Source organism: Pelodiscus sinensis, chromosome 24 (genome assembly GCF_052426305.1).
Source record: "Pelodiscus sinensis isolate ZL-2025 chromosome 24, ASM5242630v1, whole genome shotgun sequence".
In the NCBI taxonomy this organism is placed as follows: Eukaryota; Metazoa; Chordata; order Testudines; family Trionychidae; genus Pelodiscus; species Pelodiscus sinensis.
The window spans coordinates 17,738,076-17,760,966 of NC_143075.1; the positions used below are offsets into that span (position 1 = coordinate 17,738,076).

General features: G+C 41.7%; 1 protein-coding gene across 9 annotated transcripts in view; it reads right to left on the reverse strand.

Moving 5' to 3' along the window:
- The window catches only part of VPS13D (vacuolar protein sorting 13 homolog D), a 224,840-nt gene that overhangs the window by 194,935 nt on the left and 7,014 nt on the right, over positions 1 to 22,891 (reverse strand). For all 9 annotated transcript variants that reach the window (XM_089773059.1, XM_075906826.2, XM_089773062.1 and 6 more), the window contains 9 exons: positions 15,916 to 15,993; positions 15,416 to 15,606; positions 12,156 to 12,236; positions 10,263 to 10,379; positions 9,750 to 9,854; positions 8,196 to 8,366; positions 7,931 to 8,031; positions 6,349 to 6,517; positions 975 to 1,067 (listed from right to left, as the gene is read on the reverse strand). In XM_089773059.1, coding sequence (XP_089629185.1) covers positions 975 to 1,067; positions 6,349 to 6,517; positions 7,931 to 8,031; positions 8,196 to 8,366; positions 9,750 to 9,854; positions 10,263 to 10,379; positions 12,156 to 12,236; positions 15,416 to 15,606; positions 15,916 to 15,993 — 1,106 coding nt within the window. The remainder of the gene's footprint in view (positions 1 to 974; positions 1,068 to 6,348; positions 6,518 to 7,930; positions 8,032 to 8,195; positions 8,367 to 9,749; positions 9,855 to 10,262; positions 10,380 to 12,155; positions 12,237 to 15,415; positions 15,607 to 15,915; positions 15,994 to 22,891) is intronic.

A 22,891-nucleotide genomic window follows, 5' to 3' on the forward strand; every position in this document is an offset into this window, starting at 1 on the left:
TTCACTTATCAAATATAATACTGTGTTATCTGAATGGGCTATTACCAGAATCTTGTTTTATACATTCTAAACTTATTAATACAGTTAGCTACTAGCTATAGGCATACGTAGGACTTAACATTTCTGGACTTACACACATCAGTTCCTAATTTTTCTTACTTAGATACTCTATCAACCTAACAGTTACCAGAATCTTTTGTTATGCACAATCTACCATAAGTCAATCCACAATTATTTACCTTTAACAGAACTCTAACCCAGGGTTACAAACAGTGGTTTACATTACATTTTATGAAATGGTGCTTCAAGTGGGGATGTGAATACGTATCCGTGTACATGGTTAACTGATGAGACTGGGCTCATCAGTTGACCCCCACAATTACACTCAGTCTCCTCCCCGCTCCTACTGCTTCTGGAAGTGGGCAGAGGCAGCCAGTGGGGAGGTGGGAACCAGTACGAGCGAGATGCCAGCTTAAAGCTGGCTCTCCATGAGCACCAGCTCCCCCCTGCCTCCTGTGTGTAAACATATAATGGCTAAAGAAAAGAAATGTCAACGGTTACACATTTACAAAAACAAACAAATTTTAACAACCTTCGTTTAAAGGGTCAATATTTGTATAATTATAAAAGGACCAACTCTTCAGAAAATTCCATTATATGTTTGAGTCTAAATTCTCCCTTTTAATATTAAAGAGGAAAAGGAGTTGCTAGTACAGAGGCTGATGTTATCATTTAAGATTGTCAACATATGGCTGGGGAAGGGAGTTTGCTGCCTAAGCACCCTAATAACAGCACTCACTATATCATTGTTGAAGAATGTGAGTATGGATTCTGATTTTAGCACTAGCATCACACTACTTAGCAGGAATATACAGTACATGCTACAATACTTTTTACAACAATGAAAATACAACTACTCGCAATACTGCACCTTTATGATCTAAATATTAGCCAGCATATAGAAAGTTACTCACCTCAGCTACTTCATGGAATTTCTCATAAACAATCTCACGTAAAATCTTCATCTCCTCAAATGTCTGCTCTTCTTCAATACGATGCATTTCCTCCTGAAGTGGCAAAAAGGTTTATACTCTTCAAAAATGTACACTCTTAGATGGAGATTCTTTCAAACATCTCATGGACTGAGCAGCACAAATGCCCTGATTATCATTGGGACGTGCCCTCCTAAATCCTGTAGGTCAATTTGAAAATCTCTAGAGAAGGAACTGGCGCACAGCCATGCAATGAAAATCCAAGGCAATTTGCTCATTTAATATACAATTAAACTGAATGCAAATATGGATCTATGCTACAGGTACATAAGAGCCAAAATTGGAATTCAACTTACAAGCATGGACAAAGAAAGCTATGGAAATATTTCATAGAATCATAGGACTGGAAGGGACCTCGAGAGGTCATCGAGTACAGTCCCCCACCCTCAAGGCAGGACCAAGCTCTGTCTACACCATCCCTGACAGATGTCTATCTAACCTGTTCTTAAATATCTCCAGAGAGGGAGATTCCACCACCTCCCTTGGCAATTTATTCCAATATTTGACCACCCTGACAGTTAGGAACTTTTTCCTAATGTCCAATCTAAACCTCCCTTGCTGCACTTTAAGCCCATTACTCCTTGTCCTGTCCTCAGAAACCAAGAGGAACACATTTTCTCCTTCCTCCTTGTGACACCCTTTTAGATATTTGAAAACCACTATCATGTCCCCCCTTAATCTTCTTTTTTCCAAACTAAACAAGCCCAGTTCATGAAGCCTGGCTTCATAGGTCATGTTCTCTAGACCTTTAATCATTCTTGTAGCTCTTCTCTGTACCCTTTCCAATTTCTCCACATCTTTCTTGAAATGTGGCGCCCAGAACTGGACACAGTACTCCAGCTGAGGCCTAACTAGTGCAGAGTAGAGTGGCAGAATGACTTCACGAGTTTTGCTTACAACACACCTGTTGATACAACCTAGAATCAGATTTGCTTTTTTTGCAACAGCATCACACTATTGACTCATATTCAACTTGTGGTCCACTATGACCCCTAGATCCCTTTCCGCCATGCTCCTTCCTAGACAGTCGCTTCCCATCTTGTATGTATGGAACTGATTGTTCCTTCCTAAGTGGAGCACTTTGCATTTCTCTTTATTAAACTTCATCCTGTTTACCTCTGACCATTTCTCTAACTTGCTAAGGTCATTTTGAATTATGTCCCTATCCTCCAAAGAAGTTGCAACCCCACCCAGTTTGGTATCATCTGCAAACTTAATAAGCGTACTCTCTATCCCAATATCTACATCATTGATGAAGATATTGAACAGTACGGGTCCCAAAGCAGACCCTTGCGGAACTCCACTTGTTATCCCTTTCCAGCAAGATTTAGCACCGTTAACATTTTCTGTGAAGAGAATTCATTTTTTGAAACCAGATGCATCAGACACAGTGTACTTGGCAGACCTGCTCAATTCTTGCATGGTAAGCAAGAACGTCAATCAATGGTCTACAGCATAGAGTATATGAGTGATGGTGGGGAGCATCCCACAAGGGGACTTGCAACCCTAGAATAAAAAACGGATGTTTCTTGGAGCTTGAGGGAGCCTATTAATAGCAAATATATAAACCACCAGATGGTTTACAATGCCAGAAAAAGTCTTGCCTATTAAATAATGTTCCCAAATTTTGTGACTGGGTATATAGATGCGCAAATCCAATTTCAAAAGAAGCTATTTGATATTACACTAAGTAAAATATTACATAATCAAATATACATTTTTCAAATTTACATGAAAGAAGTTATTTTGGTTACAAAGTCCAACCCTAAATGTGCACGGAATGAGGAATGAGTCTGGACAAACTGCTATCATGGAATTCAAGATAATATCAAACTGCATGGCTACGTCTACACTGTGCATTGTTGTGAAAGATATGTGAATGAGGCATAGCGATGAATATCGCCGCACCTCATCTGCATACCTAATGCGCTGTCATTTTGCGGAAGGGGCTTTTGTGTAAGAAGGAGCTATCAACACAGCTCCTTCTTGCGCAAAAACTTCCTCTTGCACAGGAGCCGTTATGCTGCTTATTTTCAGGAAGAATGTCTCGTGCGCCTCATCTGCATACCTAATGAGCCGCCATTTTGCAGAAGGCGCTTTTGTGAAAGAAGGAGCTGTCTACGCTGCTCTTTCTTGCACAAAAAACCCCTCTTGGGCAAGAGCTGTTCTTCCTGAAAATAAGTGGCATAACGGCTCCTGCGCAAGAGGAGGGTTTTGCACAAGAAAGAGAAGTGTAGATAGCTCCTTCTTACACAAAAGCCCCTTCCGCAAAATGGCAGCTCATTAGGTATGCAAATGAGGCGCACCGATATTCATCGCCGCACCACATTTGCATATCTTCTTGTGCAACAATGCACCGTGTAGATGTAACCCGATAAACATAAGGAACCAAAATGTAGGCTGTATCGGCAACCTTATATCTGACATTCCAAGTGCTTTATTTTGCAACCTAAACATTCCTTTAACTGAGTTTTTGTATGAAATTTCCTACATGAGTTTAATAAAAGTTTTTAAAACATTCTGTGAATTACCACTAACAACCCACCCAAAATGCATCATCAGCAAGGTTTCATCCCTGAATCTTCAGTCCTGTGGCACAGCTTGAGCTAAGGAGTAACTACATTAGCTAATTGTAGGGGGTGGTAATCCTAGGAACATAGCCTCATAAACAAGAGGGGAGGAGGAGACAATGGAACTACTTAGGCTCTCCCCGCCCATCTGATCAGCCCCAGTACATGGCCCAACCCAAGTCACTCCCAGAAGCTAGAGCAGTGGTCTCCAACCTTTTTAAGCATGAGATCACTTTTTCAATTTAAGTGCAATCCAAAATCTACCTTAAATGTAAATACCCTTGCCCCGCCTCCATCCCACCCCTTCTCCAAGGCTCCACCTCAGCTCACTCCATCCTCCCTCTTCCCTCTCTTGCTCATCCTCACTCACTTTCATCACACTGGGCAGAGGGTTGGGGTGCAGGCTCTGGTCTTGGATTAAGGGACCTGGAGTGTGAGAGGGGCTCTGAGCTGCTCTTAGGGCAGACAGATGGGATATAGGAGGGGGTTCCAGGTGCAGGCTCTGGGACCACGTTTAGATGCAGGGGTGCCTGGCGTGCAGGAGGGGGTTCATGACTGGCGTGCAGGAGGGGGTTCAGGATGTGGGTTCCAGCGGGGCACTGCATACCTCATGTGGCTCCTGGCTGGTGGTGCAGTGGGATTAAGGCAGGCTCACCTCTGCCCTGGCCCTGCACCACTCCCTAAAATAGCCAGAAAACTCCATCCCAAGTCCTGTTGTGCCCACTCTCTGCTCTGTGAAGATAGAACACAGAGTGGGAGGGGCCACCTTGACATCAGCACCCCTCCTCACCCCCACCTGGCCTGCATGGAAAGCAGGAGGCTTCCAAGGGGGAAGGGCAGATCCAAGACTAATGGCAGGAGATGCACAGCAGTGGGAGGAGAAGCAGCTGAAGCGCAGGCACTTGATAGCCATGTGGCCAAACCTGTCAGAAGCTTCCCGATCTACTGGTTGGTGACCACTGAGCTAGAGGAATGCCTGCCTCATGCTAAAGATGGGCCACTGGGGCCTTGTGCCAGATAAGGAAAGTCCAGGTCATCTCTCTCCTGCTCCACTACAATAGCTCTGGAGCTCCCGGGTGTGCACAGTATGTGCTGCTGTTCTGGCAGCAGCATAGACCTGGCTCTTTAGAATGTTTGTGTTCAATTACTTGGACATGCTGCAAATCACAAGGCAAATGGCAATTTTCAAAAGTTTATAGTTCAGCCAAACCTAACTCAAATTTCACAGAACAAGAAAAAGGCATGTCTCTAGCTACAGGGCTCCCTCCCAGGGGAATTTCGAAGGTCTGTGTTAGAGATTAAAAAAATTTTTTTTTTTTAAATCACAAGTATCTTATATATAAAGGAAAGTGCTAAGAAATCTAAATATAGGAGTCACCATCAGCACCCTCAATAACCAGGTTTGTAAAACTTTTGAAAGCATGAGCACACTTGTATGTTCCTTGCTCATATGAATCATCCCTCTTTACTAATGCAAATAGGAAATACATGAGAATAAAGGTCAAAAGGTCTGAATGCCTCGTCAGGAGCACCATAATTTTCACAGTGCAAACTGCAGGAAAACAATAGCATGTCTGTCTTCTTGTTGAAAACCAAATCTTGAAAGAACTACCTTAAACATAGACATTTTTTGTCCTATGCTTCCCACTTCATAGCATGGAAGGCTTGGGACACTATCTAGTCTTGCATTTTAAAGACTTTCAAGTCTGTGTAAAAGTTTCATTCTTCATCTATGAAAAGACCAGCATGAATAACTAGTGAAAAAGCACCACCGATAACTGTGAGAAATAAGTAATGGTAGAAGCAGATTATTTTTTACAATACAAAGAGATTTTGTAAATTTGCTGCTACACAGATTTTTAGCAAATTTAAAATAATTCTACAGTTAAAACTGAGATAAATTTTACAATAAGAACATAAGCAAGACACATTTAGTTTCATTTCAAAAAGATCCTGGGGGTCTTATATTGAGATTATCTATACAGGCAGTCCCCGGGTTACGTACAAGATAGGGACTGTAGGTTTGTTCTTAAGTTGAATTTGTATGTAAGTCGGAACTGGCATCCACATTCAGCCGCTGCTCAAACTGGCCAGCGGCTGACTACAGGAAGCCCGAGGCAGAGTTGCTCTGCCCCGGGCTTCCTGGAATCAGCCGCTGATCAGTTTCAACAGCGGCTGAATCTGGACGCCTGGGACAGACCAGCTGGGGCGCTGCCGGGTAGGTCCCCGCAGCGCCACACCTCGGCGCTGCAGGGACCAACCCGGCAGCACCCCACCTGCTCTACCCCAGGTGTCCCCAAGTCAGCTGCTGCTAAAACTGATCAGGGGCTGATTCCAGGAAGCCCGGGGCAGAGCAACTCTGCCTCGGGCTTCCTGAATTCAGCCGCTGGTCAGTTTCAGCAGCGGCTGACTTGGGGATGCCTGGGGCAGAGCAGCTGGGGTGCTGCCGGGTTGGTCCAGTAGCACCGAGGAGCGGCGCTGCGGGACCAACCCGGCAGCGCCCCAGCTGCTCTACCCCAGGCGTCGGCGAGAAAAGCCTGGTCTGCTGGGAGGGGGGGGGGGCACACTAGCTGCGCCTCCCCCCCCACAGCAGACCAGGGAGATGCGGAACAGCTTTTCTCGCCCCGGAGGACGCAGGCCCCGTTCGTAAGTACGGATCCGACGTAAGTCGGATCCGCGTAACTCGGGGACTGCCTGTACTGTACAGTGCTTGCAAATATCAATACCTGTTCTGCAGTAGACAGCGGGATGCCTTTTAACCTACTGTAATACATATCTGTGTAAGACACAGCATCTTGGGCCCGGCGGAATGCAAAGTCCCATGTAGAACGTTGCCTCTGTTCTCTGATCTCTGAAAGATTAGCATTCAAAGCAAAGATCCACCATTCTCGGCAGCTAAAACATGACAAACAAATATATTTCCAGTTAGCTTATTTTCAAGTCAGGGAAGGGTGGGTGAGAAAAAAAAAAAGACACACACTAGCCTGATAAGGTATTGGAATAAATGGACACCACAGTCTTAATGGCACGTTAATCAGCATGTCCTAATATTACAGTAAAAAATGCTATCTTCTTTTCATCAGCTTCTGATACTTTTACTCTTGATACAGACATGTTAATGGAGGGTATGGGGTTCCCCAGCTGCTTCAACAACAAAAAAAGCCAACTCATTTCATAGAGGCAAGGGCAAAATTCCCATATTGTTTTCATTGATTCTTGTAATTTGTGACAGAAGCACTTAGAACCTTGGATCACTGCAACTTTTATTTTAGGTATCAATCCAAATTAATTAAATATATGGCAACTAGGGCCTGCTCACTACACTTGCGAACTCCCCTCTCTCTATGGGTCGGTGCCTGGCCAGGACAGAGGGGGCAAGAGCGGACTGGGAGTAGGTGTCTGGCCAGCGGGAGGAGGCAGGAGTGGGCTGGAGATGTGGGGTCTCATCAGAAGCGGTGAGGGGGCTGAGGTTGGGTTTGGATGGCGGTGGGGAAGCGAGATGGGGTGGGGGTTGAGCTTGGATGGTGGAGGGGACCCAACAACGCCGGAGAGAGGGGGGCTCGGACAGCAGAGGGACCCAGGGGCAGGAGGGGTCATGCTCAGATGTTAGAGGGCACCCAGCCCCAGCAGCTCCTCCCTGGCGGTGCAGCCCCCCACAACATGAAGTGGGAGCCAGAGCAGCCCATGACATGAGGGAACAGCACCGAGGCTGGCCATAGCAGCGGCTGAGGATGAGGGCAGAGGCGGGTGGCATTGGCGTCATGGGGATGCAGATGACATGATGATGTCACTCTGTCATCCTGAAGGAATTTTTTTTTTTTTTTTATATAGAGAGAGACATAAATCTCCTAGTATTAGAACTAGAATATAATTTAAATATATTTCTAAATTCAGTGTACTACATAATCACTAATTAACATAAGAACGGCCATACTGAGTCAGACCAAAGGTCCATCTAGCCCAGTATCCTGTCTGCCGACAGTGGCCAACACCAGGTGCCCCAGAGAGGGTGGACCGAAGACAATGATCAAGCCATTTGTCTCCTGCCATCCCTCTCCAGCCTCTGACAGAGGCCAAGGACACCATTTTATCCCCTGGCTAATAGCCTTTTATGGACCTAACCTCCATGAAATTATCTAGCTTCTCTTTAAAATCTCTGTTATAGTCCTAGCCTTCACAGCCTTTATGATTTTTTTCCCTACTTTTGGACTAAATAGTGTTGTTTAGATATGTGCAAAATAAACATATGAACACCCAAAAGGGGATTTTTATATCATTACATAAAAATATAAGCAAAAAAACCCTTACTTGCCAGCTACCATAACCTTTGGTTTCCATTTTCTGAATTTTAGCTGTCTCTCTTTTCGATCCAACTCCTTTAAGAACTCCATAATTTGCTGATACTGTATCTTTTATTAGAATAGCATAAATAAAACAGTGTTAGTATATTCTGTTAAATTATCAGAGCAATTTTTCATGTATCTGCACAATGATGTAATCAATTTTACATTCTGTGGGTCAACTGATCATCTAAACCATGGTCTGGAGAAGCACTTCACTGAACTCATTTTACCTGTGAAAGTTTTAACGGTATTGTCTCAAGCTGGATATCACACTCAAGCCGTGGTGTCTGTCGTGACCTTAAAGGTTCCTTAGAACAATTTCTCCTGAGAAGAGCTGAAGTACATACAGGCTCCATAATGTAATTATGATCACGGCTCTCCATACTTTTATCCATTGCATCCTGTGAGTTACAAGCAAATTCAATCCATCATTACATAAAACACACTCCCCATTTATTTAAATGACTTTATCTGCTAATAAGGATTCTATTAAGTGTTGGGATGCCATCTGCTTTAACCAAGTTTTCTCCTAATGAAATTGTTTTTATATAAACAAGATTATCTTTGTGATATTTGGGGAAATTACTTATACATGTCATGGCTCTGCAAGGTACTTCACAAATGACAATACTTTGCATTTCTATAATGTCTTCTGAGGCTCTCAAAGCATTTTATAAAAATGAATGAAATTAGTCTCATAACACTCCTACGGAGGTAAGAAATTATCATCCCTATTTGATAGATAAATACACTTGGACACAAAAAAATGAAATGATATACCCAAGATCATACAGAAGTTGGGGTAAATGCTTTTCCCATTCTTCAGGCAAAGCCATACATTGCCCAGTAATTAAAAAGAAAAACCCCACCTCTGTGCCTTAGCATCCACTATCTAAAACACCTATCCTGCTGTAAGATCCACTCAGGTACACTCTTAAATCCTGAATGGACTCCCATGGAATTCAGTGCAACTCCATATAGAGAAAAGATCCAATAGCAACACTGAGGCCTTCATTAGATCAAGAACACATCATTACAAATGAAGAGGTGGAACAAAGAGCCCAGAAAACACAATGAGAGGAAAACTGCACTTACAGAGTGTAATATGACAGCATATTATCTAAGCGGATTAATTTTACTTGTTTAATAGTTAGGATATTTTCATTTAATATTTAAAAGCTGAATTACTATTCTACAGTCTATAGTTGTAGTACCATTGGTAGTAGGGATGTGAATGGCTAATGGTTAACTAGTTACCCAGGAGCAGTCTGCCTTCAAGGGCACAGGGCTGCTCCAGCCCCGTCCTTCTCCAGCGTGGGGCTGGCAGCTGGGGCCAGGAGCTGGCAGCTAGCCTCAGGCAGGACTGGGAACAAGAGCCCCATGGGCTGAAGGCTGCTCCAGCCAGGCTGAAACAGTCCCCCGCCTGGGATTCCATTTAGTCGGTTAAAGAGACATTTAACTGGTTAACTAATAAATCAGGATTTTGCCTCCTTATTTGGCAGGTCTCATGGAAGCAGCATGGTTTAAGGAGGGCTTTTAAAGAAGAGCAGTTAAACATCAACATCAAGTAGTTTGTTCATCGTTCAGTTTTTACTTGGTCCCATATTAATTTTTCCATTACATCATGAATCCACAGCTTCAGTTGATCCAAATATTCCTAGACCCAAAGACACTATAACATTTACTTTGTATTATATTACACACTGGTGGCAGAACATGACAGTCTTAGAGTTCCCCCTGCATATGCAAGTAAACATTGTGCCTTCAAAATATTCATCTCATACCTGTAGCTCACCAAGAGGCAGGTCTCCCAATAAAGTGCAATAAGTATCCCAATAAATACTGAAGTCAGCAACATCCAGCTGCTTTTTCCGCATCAGCTTCTCTACCTTAAGTGAAAAATTTGAATTCAGTCACAATGCAAAGAAAATGTGACAAATTATTTTAAATTTGACTATATTGTGATCACTGTTAAATATACAGTGTGTAACACGCATCTGTTTTTTACTTAAGAATTATTGTAGATATCATGCTTAACAATAATTCTTAACAGTTATCTACAATAATTATTTTGCTTTATAAAACAATATTTGCAGGAATTATATAATAGCAACTTCTGTATTGCATATGAAACACAGGAAAAAAAAGTGCTACATAGTTCTGTCTTTTGTTTCAGCTAGACCAGACTAACACGGCTGCATCTCTAGGAAAAATTTACATCATTCTCATAAGAAAGTGACATCATATCTTAGCTGGGATGGTTTCTTCATGCAGTGCTAACTTTGACCTATACTCACAGGCACATTTACAGCATTTTGCATGGATACGTTTTTGATGCACACTCCAAAGGCAAATGGCTGAGAAGGATTTGTGATGCCATCCTCAAATCGCAGATGGACATCTTGAATTTTTAACTGAGGAGACAGCAAAAAGTGACGGAGTAAAATTAGATGGTATTATGCTTGAAACAGGTACACTGTACTTCAATCTTGACAAATATATCATGTATCATAATATTATACTCCAAGAAACAAACAAAATGTATTTAAATGGGTATTATGTGATGAGATCCGCCTGCCACTTCCTGACTGCACTCCCACGGGCTCCACTCCATATTTCTTCCTCAGACCAGAAAGAACAATTTATCTCTCTAGATGTTAAATCTTGAATAGACTCCCACTGAATTCAGTGCAATTCCATAAGGATATAAAATTCAATAGCCACACTGAGGCTTATTAACAACATCTGTGAAAATGGAAAAGCAGGCTATTTTTTCCTCTGCTACTTTGCCACTGCTCTTGCTTGCAGGCCACAAATACTCTATTCATACAGAAACTCATGTTGCTCAAATACATTAGACTCATCAATATAGACCAGTAATGCAGGCTAATGCTGCTTTAGCAGATTGTGAAGTGGTGAAATGAATTAATTTTACATGTGGCAGAAGTCTCATAATGGTTGTGGAACCAATTACATTTTACTGTTATATTGTACAGTAAAGCATGACATTCAGCCCAAGATCTCACATCCAGAATATCTAACTTCCTTTTATAACTGTTATCTCAGTTTTGCGTTGCAACTAGTGAGATAGGGGGTAAGCATAAGTACATAGAGTCGATCTCTCAACACAGAGTTAGCACAGACTATCTCTTCTATATATAGGTGAAGTAAGAGGACAAATTAATGTACATTGTAGCTAGCATAAACAGACTTCAGAAGATATTGAAGGGAGAACTGATTTTTTTTGTTCCTGCAGACATAGGTTTGTTAATAATGCAGATGTCCTGGTAGATTTTAATTAGCAAACATTTAGCTAGGAATAAGTGAATATCATTAGTGTTATCATCACTTTAACAGAGAAAAGTAAGAGAGCCCATACTCCAGAATTTTGAGAGAGTTGGCAACTAAGGAGTAAAATTTTTTACTCAGTGCCTATCCAATATTGCTAGATTAACACTGCATATACAATTTATTTGTGGTTGTTAAACAATCTTTCAGGCAGCATCAAGTTTCATGCATCACAAGTAAAATTAAGCAAAGGTCTAAGAACTAAAATATCAGAAGTGTGTTTACATTTTCTTCTTTATATACTTCAGTGCTACTCTCAGATCCTAGGACACAAACACCAACAACGCTGCAAGCAACTATGGAAGATAATGAATTTTGCCATTTAAAATGGAAACTTCATAACACAAAGAAGGAAGTCAAACTTAACAGCAACATCTACTTCCTGAGCAAATGTGAGGAACAAAACACAGAAGTTGATCCAGTACAAGCTATTAACTCACCAAACATGTCACATTCAAAACATTATACATAAATCTGTGTGTGTGTGTAGTACATTGTAACTTTTAAAACTGGAAAAATTATGTTAAATTGGGAGGCCCCCCTTATTATGGTAAGGAGAATCATCGTCCATTGACCCCTACAAAGCAAGAAAGCTTCTCCTAGGCTTTAGAATGTGAAAGATCTATCCTCCCCATAAACCCCTCACTTTGCAAATTCTGTCTTGGTTCAGAGTTTAGAGGAAAAAGGATTCTAGCTCTGAAAGGGGTCTCTCTTTACTATGCAATCACCTTCATTTTACACATGTTGAGCCTCCTCAAAAACAAACAAGAAGCACATTATATACAAACCACAAATATTATTCAGTAAATACAATGAAAGGTTGTGGGTCCCATTAGACTTACTTCAATGTTCTCTACAATTCTTGTGACTACAGATGCAGTAACTGAATACCAGTAAGATTCTCCTTTCTGCTGTCGTTCTTTCTGAAAGAGAGAGAACAGCCATTTTGTTAAAGATAATATATTCCCTTTAAATACAAGGTCTGGAAAATAAACGTGAATGTTTACTCAGCTGGGTGAGGGGAACTATATAATGTAGGAGATTACAAGTCAAACACTATGTTAGAAGGGACTGCCATGTTAAAACTTCCATTTAACAAGCAATGACTTCCTTGTGTTACCAAAAGTTGAGATTATAATAAAGAACTTTTAAATGCAGATTGACTTTTTTACCATGTAGTTACAATGATTAAATTAAGTGCACAAAGTAAGCGAGTTAGTTTTATGTTCTGATTCTGATCCGTTAGCATTATGTTTGCATTGCAAACACTGGTATGGGAATGTTTACTTCTGAACAGTGATAGAAATGTAGCCGTGTTAGCCTGATGCAGCTGAAACAAAAAACAGGACTATGTAGCACTTTAAAGACTAACAAGATAGTTTAATAGGTGATGAGCTTTCGTGGGCCAGACCCGCTTCCTCAGGTCAAATAGTGGAAGAAAATTGTCACAACCATATATACCAAAGGATACAATTAAAAAAGAATGAACACATATGAAAAGAACAAATCAAATTTCAGAACAGAAGGGGGATGGGGGGGGAAGAGGGGGAGGTAAATGTCTGTGAGCTAATGATATTAGAGGTGATAACTGGGGAAGCTATCTTTGCAATGGGTAAGATGGTCAATTTCCATGAAAGTAGCCTATTTTCAGGACATTTTAAAACAACCACTAAAGGTTGAACCTCTCTAGTCCATCACTCTCAAATCCGGCAACATCCATGGTCCACCATGATTTTAATTAGCCGTATGTCCACTTATCATGGGTATGGCTAAGTTTCCCGCAGTCCTGTAAAGTTTGTTTACAGCCACCAGTCCTGGCTCTCAGCGTTCTGTGCTTTTATTTAGCTCTAATTTACACCAAAATGTCTTCTAAGAGCCCAGTAAGCAGTGGAAGTGTTGGTATTGCTGAATTCTCTGGTTTGGCACCAGTCAGGTCCCAAGGGTGCCAAAATAGAGCGGTTCAACCTGTATTAGCTTTGGTAATGTTTTTTGAAAAACACACAATTTAGGGCATGAAATACATAACAAATATTTGGAAAATGGAAGAGCATCAGAAGAAGTATTGAAATTCAAAAATCTATTCAAAATAGGTCATTTGTTAATGTTATACGAAGTGCGTATGTAGACACCTGTTAAAATTAAAAGTATATAAGTACCTCCCAACTTAATATAATAAGTTACACATTAGACATGTAAGGATAGGTAACAGATGCTTTTCTTTATCAGTATAATTAGGAGTTGTCTAGTTGTCCCCTTTGGGAGTAGAAGGTTATAAATTATTTTACAACTGCACTTAATATTAAACTATTAGTAGTGAGGATATAAGACAAAATACTGATCGCAAGAAATGTATTAGAAAATAATTATAGATAGTGACTGGTTACTGGATATTTAAAGAAGGACTCTAGAGGAGATCCTGCCAATTACAGACTGGTAAGTCTAACATCAGTACTGGGCAAGTTAGTTGAAACTATAGTAAAGAAAAAAATTGTCAGACATACAGATGATCATAATTTGTTGGGGAAAGGTAACCCGGTTTCTGAAAGGGAAATCATGCCTCACTGATCTACTAGAGTTCTTTGAGGGGGTCAAAAAACATGTGGACAAGGGGGATCCAGTGGATATAGTGTATTTAGATTTCCAGAAAGCGTACAGATGTGGTCACCTCATCTCAAAAAGATATACTGGCATTGGAAAAGATTCAGAAAAGGGCAACAAAAATGATTCGGGGTTTGGAACGGGTCCCATACAAAGAGATTAAAAAGACTTCGACTTTTCAGCTTAGAAAAGAGGAGACTAAGGGGGGAGGGATATGAGAGAGGTATATAAAATCATGAGTGGGGAGGAGAAAGTGAATAAGGAAAAATTATTTTACCGGTTCCCATAATCAAAGAACTAGGAGTCAAATTAAATTAATAGGTAGCAGGTTTAAAACAAACCAAAAGAAGTGTTTCTTCACGCAGCGCACAGTCAACCTGTGGAACTCCTTGCCTGAGGAGGTTGTGAAGGCTAGGACTATAACAGGGGTTAAAAGAGAACTAGATAAAAGTATGGCTATTAGCCAGTATGGGTAAGGAATGGTGTCCCTAGCCTCTGTTTGTCAGAGGGTAGAGATGGATGACAGGAGAGGGATCATTTGATGATTACCTGTTCTGTTCACTCCCTCTGGGGCATTTCGCATTGGCCACTCTTGGAAGACAAGGGCTAAGATGGACCTTTATATGACCCAGTATGGGTGTTCTTATGTTCTTATTTGATTTACTATTATTTTGGGGTTAAAGTATCAGAGGTGGGAGTGCTAACTCTTATTTTGGTATGGGGAGAACCTCCCCGGTCCGGCATCCTCAAGACCTGACTGGTCTTGAACAAGGGAATTTGCTAGACCAGGGACAATGTACATTTCATAGTAAAAAAAAAAAAAAAATACATAAGCCTAGAGTTGCTAAGCTTATCAAGCTTCCTAGGGTAAACCACATTAAATGATCAAAGGAGATTCTCCAGATACCTGAAGAACACCATGAATCCTTCCATCTGATCTGTGTTGAGAATTAATTAGCTCTGACACATTAATTAGCTCTGAAACATTGGCCAGGTGCCAATACAGTGCTAAAATAAAATTGCTGTGATCTGAAGTGATGATAAAAGAGGTCTGGGTCTCCTCAGCCTACTGTGGAAGCCAAAAGCCATGCTGCAGATCAAATCAAGACTCTGTCTCTGGGATATTGACTCAAAAATAAAGTTACGCTGTTCGGATGATTTCAGTGTGATCAGTCCTGCCGACAGGGTGGTGAGGGGGTGCTACTATGGCAACAGCATTGCTTGGAGCCACGGGTCCTTTAAATTACTGCCTGGAGCACTGCGTGGCATGCTCTGCATGGCTCTTAGGACTGGGGGAGGAGGGTACATTCAGGGTGGCACTGATAACTGGCTGCCTCTGGCCCCACTTCTTCCAAGAGTCCAGCGCTACCTGCCCCCTTGCCCAAGGGCATGGCGCAGCTGTCAGCTCCCCTGAATGTGATCAATCTTCGTAATGGCAAAACTGCTGTAACAGCAATACAATATCAACTCCTTTACATTCAAGGATAAGTCCTATGATACTCACTTTCCATTTTTCTTCCAGTGCTAAAAGAAGAGCTTTCTTGTGTTCTCTTTCTAGCAGTTTCTCCCTTTCTTCATCAAAATCTTCTTGCTTCTCTGGTGCACCAATTACGTGAAGTTTTGAGATCGATATTACCCAGGGATCCACATGAGGGCGATAAAAAGGTATCTGGAGAGTTATTTTGCCAATGAAACCTACAATCACCAAGATGAAACATTGTTAGAATCCTGCACAGATACATTGTTTTACTCTATGTAAAGTGAGAAAGAGAAAGGATATCATCTTTGCAATGTTAACACAGCATTTGATCAACATATATTCAGATTACATTAAGAATTTGATACTCAGATGCAAGCTCTTATTTTAAGTTCAGTTCCAGTTATGACTTATGATTAAAAGATAACTTAAAAGTCACTGAAATGCTTCATACTTGTAGCAGAAACTAACAAAATGAATAATTTCCATAGAGAACGCCTGTCACATACAAAAGCACAAATACATACCTGCCTTTACTTCAAATGGCAACTCCAATTCCTTCAAGGCATCTTTCTTTAAAGGTAAGTTTTCCAATTCAACAGCACCTGTAGGAGGAAAAGAAATAACAGTCTGCTGTGCAAAATTAAATCGAAGTCTGCTTGGTTGAAGATTATGAACTTAAATTCCAGTAACAAGTGTTGTCTTTACAACTAATAAAAATGAGTAGCATAAAAATTCTATTTCACAAGGCAAAAGAAATTATTTTAAAGAACGAAATGGTTATGTGTAATATTTTGTAATGATTTTAAAATTATATCTGCTTGAGTTATTTGATATGGTCACAACATATGTTTCAAGATACTTCATCTGAACTTCTCCAACAGCAAAGCATCTGGAAGGCAATTGAAAAAAGTGTATGTTCTCTGGAAATTACAAATATACATATATATCCACATACACATACACACGATAATTTAAACAAAATACACACATTTTCAAAACAAACAGATATTCTGATATGTAAAAAAGAAATAGTATTGTTGTTCTAAAATGTCCTCTTCTAAAACTTCAAATAGGATAACAAGCCAATTAATGGAGATTGATTTTTTAGTTTTTGTAAAGATACCTAAAGTTATAAATGAAATTTAATGTGAATAAGTGTAAGGTAATGCACATTGAAAAAAATAACCCCAGTTATACATACAACATGATGAAGGCTAATTTAGCTACAACTAATCAGAAAACAGATCTTGGAGTCATCGTAGATAGTTCTCTGAAGACATTCACGCAGTATGCAGCAGCAGTCAAAAAAGCAAACAGGAAGTTAGGAAACATTAAAAAAGGGATAGAGAATAAGACAGAAAATATCTTAATGCCCTTATATAAATCCATGGTACATCCACATCTTGAATACTGCATACAAATATCAAAAGAGATATACTGGCATTAGAAAAGGTTCAGAGAAGGGCAACTATAATTATCAGTGGTTTGGAACGGGCCCCATATGAGGAGAGATTAAAGAGACTAGAACTTTTCAGTTTGGAAAAGAGGAGAGTACAGGGGGATATGAGAGAGGTCTATAAAATCATGAGTGGTGTGGGGAAAGTGAATAAGGAAAAGTTATTTACTTGTTGCCATAATATAAGAACTAGGGACCACCAAATGAAATTAATGGGCAACATGGTTTAAAACAAATAAAAAAAAGTTTTTCTTCACACAGCGTACAGTCCACCTGTGGAACTCCTTGCCTGAGGAGGTTGTGAAGGCTAGGACTAGAACAGGGGTTAAAAGAGAACTAGATAGCCATTAATGGACTTAACCTCCATGAATTTATTAGCCAGTATGGGTAAGGAATGGTGTCCCCAGCCTCTGTTTGTCAGAGGGTGGAGACGGATGGCAGGAAAGAGATCACTTGATCATTACCTGTTCGGTTCATTCCCTCTAAGGCATTTTGCCTGGCCCACTCTTGGAAGACAAGATACTGTGTTAAAACAGACCTTTGTATGACTCTGTATGGGTGTTCTTATGTTCTTATTTGATTTACTATTATTTTGGGGTTAAAGTATCAGAGGTGGGAGTGCTAACTCTTATTTTGGCATGGGTAGAACCTCCCCGGTCCGGCATCCTCAAGACCTGACTGGTCTTGAACAAGGGAATTTGCTAGACCAGGGACAATGTACATTTCATAGTTAATAGCATGGGTCCTTAGCTTACATTCATTATTTAGAAAAAACTCTTTTGAAGCTCGAAGTAATTTAAACTGAGTGAGGAATACAAGACTGGGCCCTTAACAGAAAACATGGCCTCATACTGAAAAACTTGGGGTCAAATCTCATAATCCATTAAATGCCTGCAACTCTCATTGATATTAGTAGGTACTGCAGAATATAAACCTGGGGTTTTGTTAGGAGACAAATAATTACAGGAGATGTGTTGGTGTGGGTGTGTTAGAGAGACATCTGAAAAGGGAAATTCTCCATGGGTTTCAATGGAAGACCCTAAGAATCTAATCTTAGCTTCTATTCTTCAAAAGATCAGGAAATCATAGAATAGTAGAACTGGAAGGGACATTGATAGGTCATCAAGTCCAGTCACCTGTCCTCACAGCAGGACCAAGCACCAATTAGATCAGAGGTGGGAAATAATTTTTGAGAGGGGGCCACTCCAAGATTTTGGAAAGTGGTTGAGGACCGCACTCTTCCATGATATTAATGGAGTAGGTGCGGGGTCTGGAATGGAGGTTGGGTGCAGAAGGGAGTTTGGGGTAAAGTACTGGGATCAGTAGGGAGACTGGAGTCTGTGATCTAGGGCAAGGGACTGGAGTGCAGAGGTTTGGGATGTGACCTATGGTAGGAGGGGATTGTGATCTGGGGAAGGAGATTGGGGTGCCAGATCTGGGAGGGGCTGTGGGTGTAAGAGGGGGACAGAGAGTTTGGGTAAGTTGAGTGGGGGGGCGAGAGAGGGCAGAGTTGGGGCAAGAAAGAGCTTGCCTGTCTGCAGAGCTTAAAATGTTTTCCAACCAACCGGCCAGCCAATGGGAATGTGCTGGAGGTGGCTCCCAAAACTTCCCCCCGCCCCTCCAGTTTTAAAACAGAAACGGAGCCCTGCCAGCTGCATTTCTGCACAGTGCATGGAGCTTCAGGACAAGCTAGGGAACCTGCCTGGGGCTCCTTGCTGCCCTCCACGGGCCAGAACTGGTGGATGGAGGGCTGGATCCAAACCATGGGCCCAGGTCTGATATATATCATCCCTGATAGATGCCTATCTAACCTGCTCTTAAAGATCTCCAACGATAGAGATTCCACAACCTCCCTAGGCAATTTATTCCAGTGCTTAATCACCCTGACAGTTAGGAATTTTCTCCTAATGTCCAACCTAAGCCTGCCTTGCTGCAATTTGTACCCATTCCTTCTTGTCCCATCATCAGAGGTCAATGAGAACAATTTTTCTCCCTCCTCCTTGTAACACATCATGTCCCCTCTCCATCTTCCCTTTTCTAAACTAAAAAAAACTGAAGTGAGTTGTACCCACAAAAGCACGATACCATCTACATGTTTTGATAGTCTTTAAGGTGCTGCTAGACTATTCATTGTGTTTTAAGTTTTTTCAGTTCTTTCAGTCTTCCCTCATAGATCATGTTTTCTAGACCTTTAATCATTTCTGTTGCTCATCTGGATTTTCTCCAATTTCTCCAAGTCTTTCTTTAAATGTGGTGGCCAAAAAGAGAGACAATACTCCAACTGAAGCCTAATCAGTGCAGAGTACAGCAGAAGAATTACTTCTCATGTCTTGCTCACAACACTCCTGTTAATGCATCCCACAATCATATTTGCTTTTCTTGCCACAGTGTCACACAGTTGAATCATATTTAGCTTCTGGTGCACTATGATCCCTAGATCCTTTTCTGCAGTACTCCTTCCTAGACAGTTACTTCCCGTTCTATAAGTGTGAAACTGATTGTTCCTTCCTAAGCGGAGTAGGAACTTCACATAACTAGTTTTTATGTAGAAGCAACTCAACTAGTTGCTTCCCCCCTTGCTGCCTCTATCACAGAGAGGCAGTGTGAAGTAGTGGGAGAGCGGTTACATTCATTCATTCACTCTTGGCTGTAGTGTGTGTGTACATGTATCTCAGTTTTCCCTTCCCTGCAGCACTCTGCATGGGGGGGGGGGGGGAGGCTGGGCATGACTCACTCTAGATGTGTATTGGGCCAGACACAAAAGATAACAACTCCTGGCCCGGAAGGGAGACAGGATAGGAAGAGCTGCACCAAGCTCAGGGAGAATCAGAGAATACTAGGACTGGAAGGGACCTCGAGAGGTCATCGAGTCCAGTCCCTTCCCCTCATGGCAAGACCCAGTACTGTCTAGAGCATCCCTGATAGACATTTATCTAACCTGCTCTCAAATATCTCCAGAGATGGAGATTCCACAACCTCCCTGGGCAATTTATTCCAATGTTTAACCACCCTGACAGTTAGGAACTTTTTCCTAATGTCCAACCTAAACCTCCCCTGCTGCAATTTAAGCCCACTGCTTTTTGTTCTAGCCTCAGAGGCCAGGAAGAACAATTTTTCTCCCTCCTCCTTGTGACACCCTTTTAGAGACCTGAAAACTGCTATCATGTCCCCTCTCAATCTTCTCTTTTCCAAACTAAACAAGCCCAATTCTTTCAGTCTTCCCTCAAAGGTCATGTTCTCTAGACCTTTAATCATTCTTGTTGCTATTCTCTGGACCTTCTCCAATTTTTCCACATCTTTCTTGAAATGCAGTGCCCAGAACTGGACACAATTCTCCAACAGAGGCCTAACCAGCACAGAGTAGAGTAGAAGAATGACTTCTTGTATCTTGCTCACAACACACCTGTTAATGCATCCTAGAATCATGTTTGCTTTTTTTACAACAGCATCACACTGTTGACTCTCATTTAGCTTGTGGTCCACTATAACCCCCAGATCCTTTTTTGCCATACTCCTTCCGTATGTGTGAAGCTCATTGTTCCTTCCTAAGTGGAGCACTTTGCCTTTGTCTTTACTAAACTTCATCCTGTTTGCCTCACGACCATTTCTCCAATTTGTCCAGATCATTTTGAATTATGACACTGTCCTCCAAAGTAGTTGCAACTCCTCCCAACTTGGTATCATCTGCAAACTTAATAAGCATATTCTCTATGCCGATATTTAAATTGTTGATGAAGATATTGAACAGAATTGGTCCCAAAACAGACCCCTGCAGAATCCCACTTGTTATACCTTTCCAGCAGGATTGTGAACTGTTAATAACTACTCACTGAGAACAGTTATGCAGCCAGTTATGCACCCACCTTATAGTAGCCCCATCTAAGTTGTATTTGCCTAGTTTATTGGTAAGAATATCATGCGAGACCGTATCAAATGCCTTACTAAAATCTAGATCTACCATGTCCACCACTTCTCCCTTATCCACAAGACTCGTTATCCTAACAAAGAAAGCCATCAGATTGGTTTGACATGATTTGTTCTTTATAAATCAATGCTGGCTGTTCCCTATCCAAGTGTTTGCAGATGATTTCCTTAATTACTTGCTCCATTATCAGTCAGTCTCAGCTGGGCTAGGATGAGAGATGAAGCAGGAAAAGGGGGATGAAGGGTCCGGTAGCTCCTTCCCCACAAGAGGAATAATGCTGCCTGCTCTCAGGGCCTGTGTTCACATCAATCCTATGCTACGCCGCATCCCTGTGAGCCAATAAAACCTTCTGTTCTACCTGCTGGCTGACAGTCACATCTGGCTGCGGATGGAGGTGCAGGTTCAAGGACCCCTGACACTCTATGACAGGCAGCAAGGGGAGGGGAAAGCAGGAGGTAGTGCTGGGGGGAGCCAGCTTAATATCTGGTTCCCCCCAGCACTGTCTCCATGGGGGGCAGGAGAGGCAGAGGGCAGCGGGGAACTGGCTCAAGCGGGAAACACTGGACTGCTGCTCCTCTCCCTTTGAAATGTACAAGAGCTGCAGGAGCCCTCTAAGTCTCCCCCTGTGAAACACACAGGAGCCCTGGATGGCTCTTTTACATTTCAAAGGGAAAGAGGCAGTGGGGATAGCGAGTGCCTCCCTTACTGACTAGTCAATGGAAATTTCATCAACTGCTCAATTAACTGATTAATCCAAATTTAGCATCCCTAATAGAGACATTAGATATAGTGTAACTGAATAGTCATATAACTGCATGAAATCTTATTGGTTACATGACGATTCGATAATCCCTGAGGGAGGGGCCAACAACCAGTATGCTCCTGGCCCCACTCTCAGGAAACCTTCTGCCATCCAGTGCTGCCAATTCTCTTTAAGCCGGCTCCCCACAGCACTGGCTCCTGACTGCCCTCGGTCGCTTCCTCTATAGGAGGCAGAGGGGGGCAGGGGCAGGTGGGTCTGCGAAGCCAGCACATATGGAGAGTCAAAAGCTGACTCCCCATGCATATCGGCTCCAGACTACCCCCAACCCCCACCCTCCGTGTTGCTGCCTCTCTATCAGAGGCAGCAGCACGGGGGGAGGAGAGGACCAGCAGATCTGGTACTCATAGGGATCCTGCTTAAAGCCAGGTCCTTATGGGCTCAGCTCCTGCTCCCCACCACTTGCTGCCTCTGATACAGAGGCAGAAGGGGGGAGGAGTGCATATAGTCAATAAAATTAACCAATAAGTCAAGGCTTATTGGTTAATTGTGTAGTGATCTACATGTTGACATCCCTATTTTTCACCCTTCAGTTCTATCCTGAGAATAAACATACAATTCAAGGCTGGGCCAACCAAGACTCAAAAAGAACTTAATTCTACACACTGAGTCAAATAAAATTCCATCCTAGAACTAATTCTTTAAATAACCAACAGTCAAAACTGGCTCCTTATAATACAAAAAAAAATCTCTTCTCCAAACACGAGAGCATGAGGGACTGCACTGCATAACTCAGCCAAGACTTTTTTTAAAAAAATATCATGAGTTATTGCCCCAGTTTTCATGAGTGAGTCAGTGAGGCAAATAGATCATCACAATTAGCTGCTATACACATTCTCTAGTGTGAGAAGAGATTGCTCAAACACGAATACATAAATTACTGTTGCAACTACATATTGAAAACTACAGCAACTATTAAGCTGCTTATATTCCATCCAAACTTGTCCCCAAATCTCTCCCCTCATTCACCTTGAACATGCTATCAAAACCATCCCTATACCCTTGATACAGTTTTCTAGTTAACATTCGCCAAGCACTATTTCTCACCTTCAAAAGTTCCTTGAAAGCCTCATTCCACAGAGCACTTCAAAAAAAGATCACATGCCACTGTTTGTTTTACTGATTTGCAAAAAATACATGAAACTCTCACGTCATCAGCTGGACTCATGTATGCTCTTTGATATATATTTTGTAAAAAATTCCTTAAATATTTTACTAAGTATCTGAAGAAAACAATGATTTCCCGAAACATTTGCCATTTGTTATTAAAGGGAACACCAGTTTAAAATATAATATTTA